Source organism: Geospiza fortis, unplaced genomic scaffold (assembly GCF_000277835.1).
Source record: "Geospiza fortis unplaced genomic scaffold, GeoFor_1.0 scaffold32, whole genome shotgun sequence".
Classification (NCBI taxonomy): domain Eukaryota; kingdom Metazoa; phylum Chordata; class Aves; order Passeriformes; family Thraupidae; genus Geospiza; species Geospiza fortis.
Genome location: NW_005054428.1, coordinates 53,397 through 54,369, shown reverse-complemented (window position 1 = coordinate 54,369; position 973 = coordinate 53,397). Strand labels below are relative to the sequence as shown.

General features: G+C 57.5%; 1 protein-coding gene across 1 annotated transcript in view; it reads left to right on the top strand.

Annotated features, from left to right (window-relative positions):
* GMEB1 (glucocorticoid modulatory element binding protein 1) overlaps nt 1–973 on the top strand; it is a 10,016-nt gene continuing 9,043 nt past the window's right edge. Inside the window, 2 exon segments of the mRNA XM_031061846.1 lie at nt 1–115; nt 927–971. Coding sequence (XP_030917706.1) covers nt 960–971 — 12 coding nt within the window. The 5' untranslated portion in view covers nt 1–115; nt 927–959.

Genomic DNA, 973 nt, shown 5'->3' with positions numbered 1-973 from the left:
CGCCAGATATCCTGGCGAAGCTCTGCCGTCTCTCTCGAGGTCCAGGGTGGCTCTGTCTGTCCCCCGGTGCGGGATGAGGTGCGGGAAACCGCGGGAGTCCCACTCCTGGAGCCGGGTGGGTGCGTGGCCCCGGTGTCGGCGGCTCCCCAGGTTTGTCCTGGTGTATCCCAACCAGGGAATACCGAAGCCCCTGTCACTCACCAGGAGATCCTGACCTGAAATCTCTGAGATTTACATGGGATATTGGGAAGAAATTGTTCCCTATGAGAGTGGTGAGGCCCTGGCATAGGTTGCCCAGAGAAGCTGGCTGCCCCTGGATCCCTGGAAGTGTCCAAGACCAGGCTGGATGGGGCTTGGACCAACCTGGTCGAGTGAAAGGTGTCCCTGTCCTTGGCCGGAGGTGGGACGAGATGAGCTTTCAAGTTCCTTCTTACCTGAACCATTCCACGATTCTGAGACTGGCTTTCCCAGCAGCTTGTAGACCTCAGGCTTGCAGGGATGACCTTCAGCCACACACTGTAACCAAACTACCTCTGTCCCATGTGCACAACCATAGGCACATCCCCTGGGAGTGCAGCTTCTCCGGGACCCCCTGTCAGGTCCTCCTGTGTTAACACCACACCTTGACACCAGCTTCTCCTGGGAAGGATCATCCACAGGCATGTTCCGGGTAGTGAGGTATCAGAGCATGCCAGGGGTGGACCAGAGCATTCCAGGGGTGGCTGGAGGCACTGCTGTCCAGGGCCAGTAGGAGAAGCTCTGTGTTGAAAATACACTCTTGCCAAAACCCACCAATGTGGGTCTCTTCCTTGGTGCCAGGCTGGGAGTTCAGAGCTGGAAAGAGCTGCTGGCTCGGGAAGTTATGAGTGGGATGACACTGGGGGGATCTGCCTTTGGGATCTGTTCCCAGCTCTCGTGATCCACAGGGAGGAGAAAACCTTGCCACATTCATGTGAGAGATGGCGAATGCCGA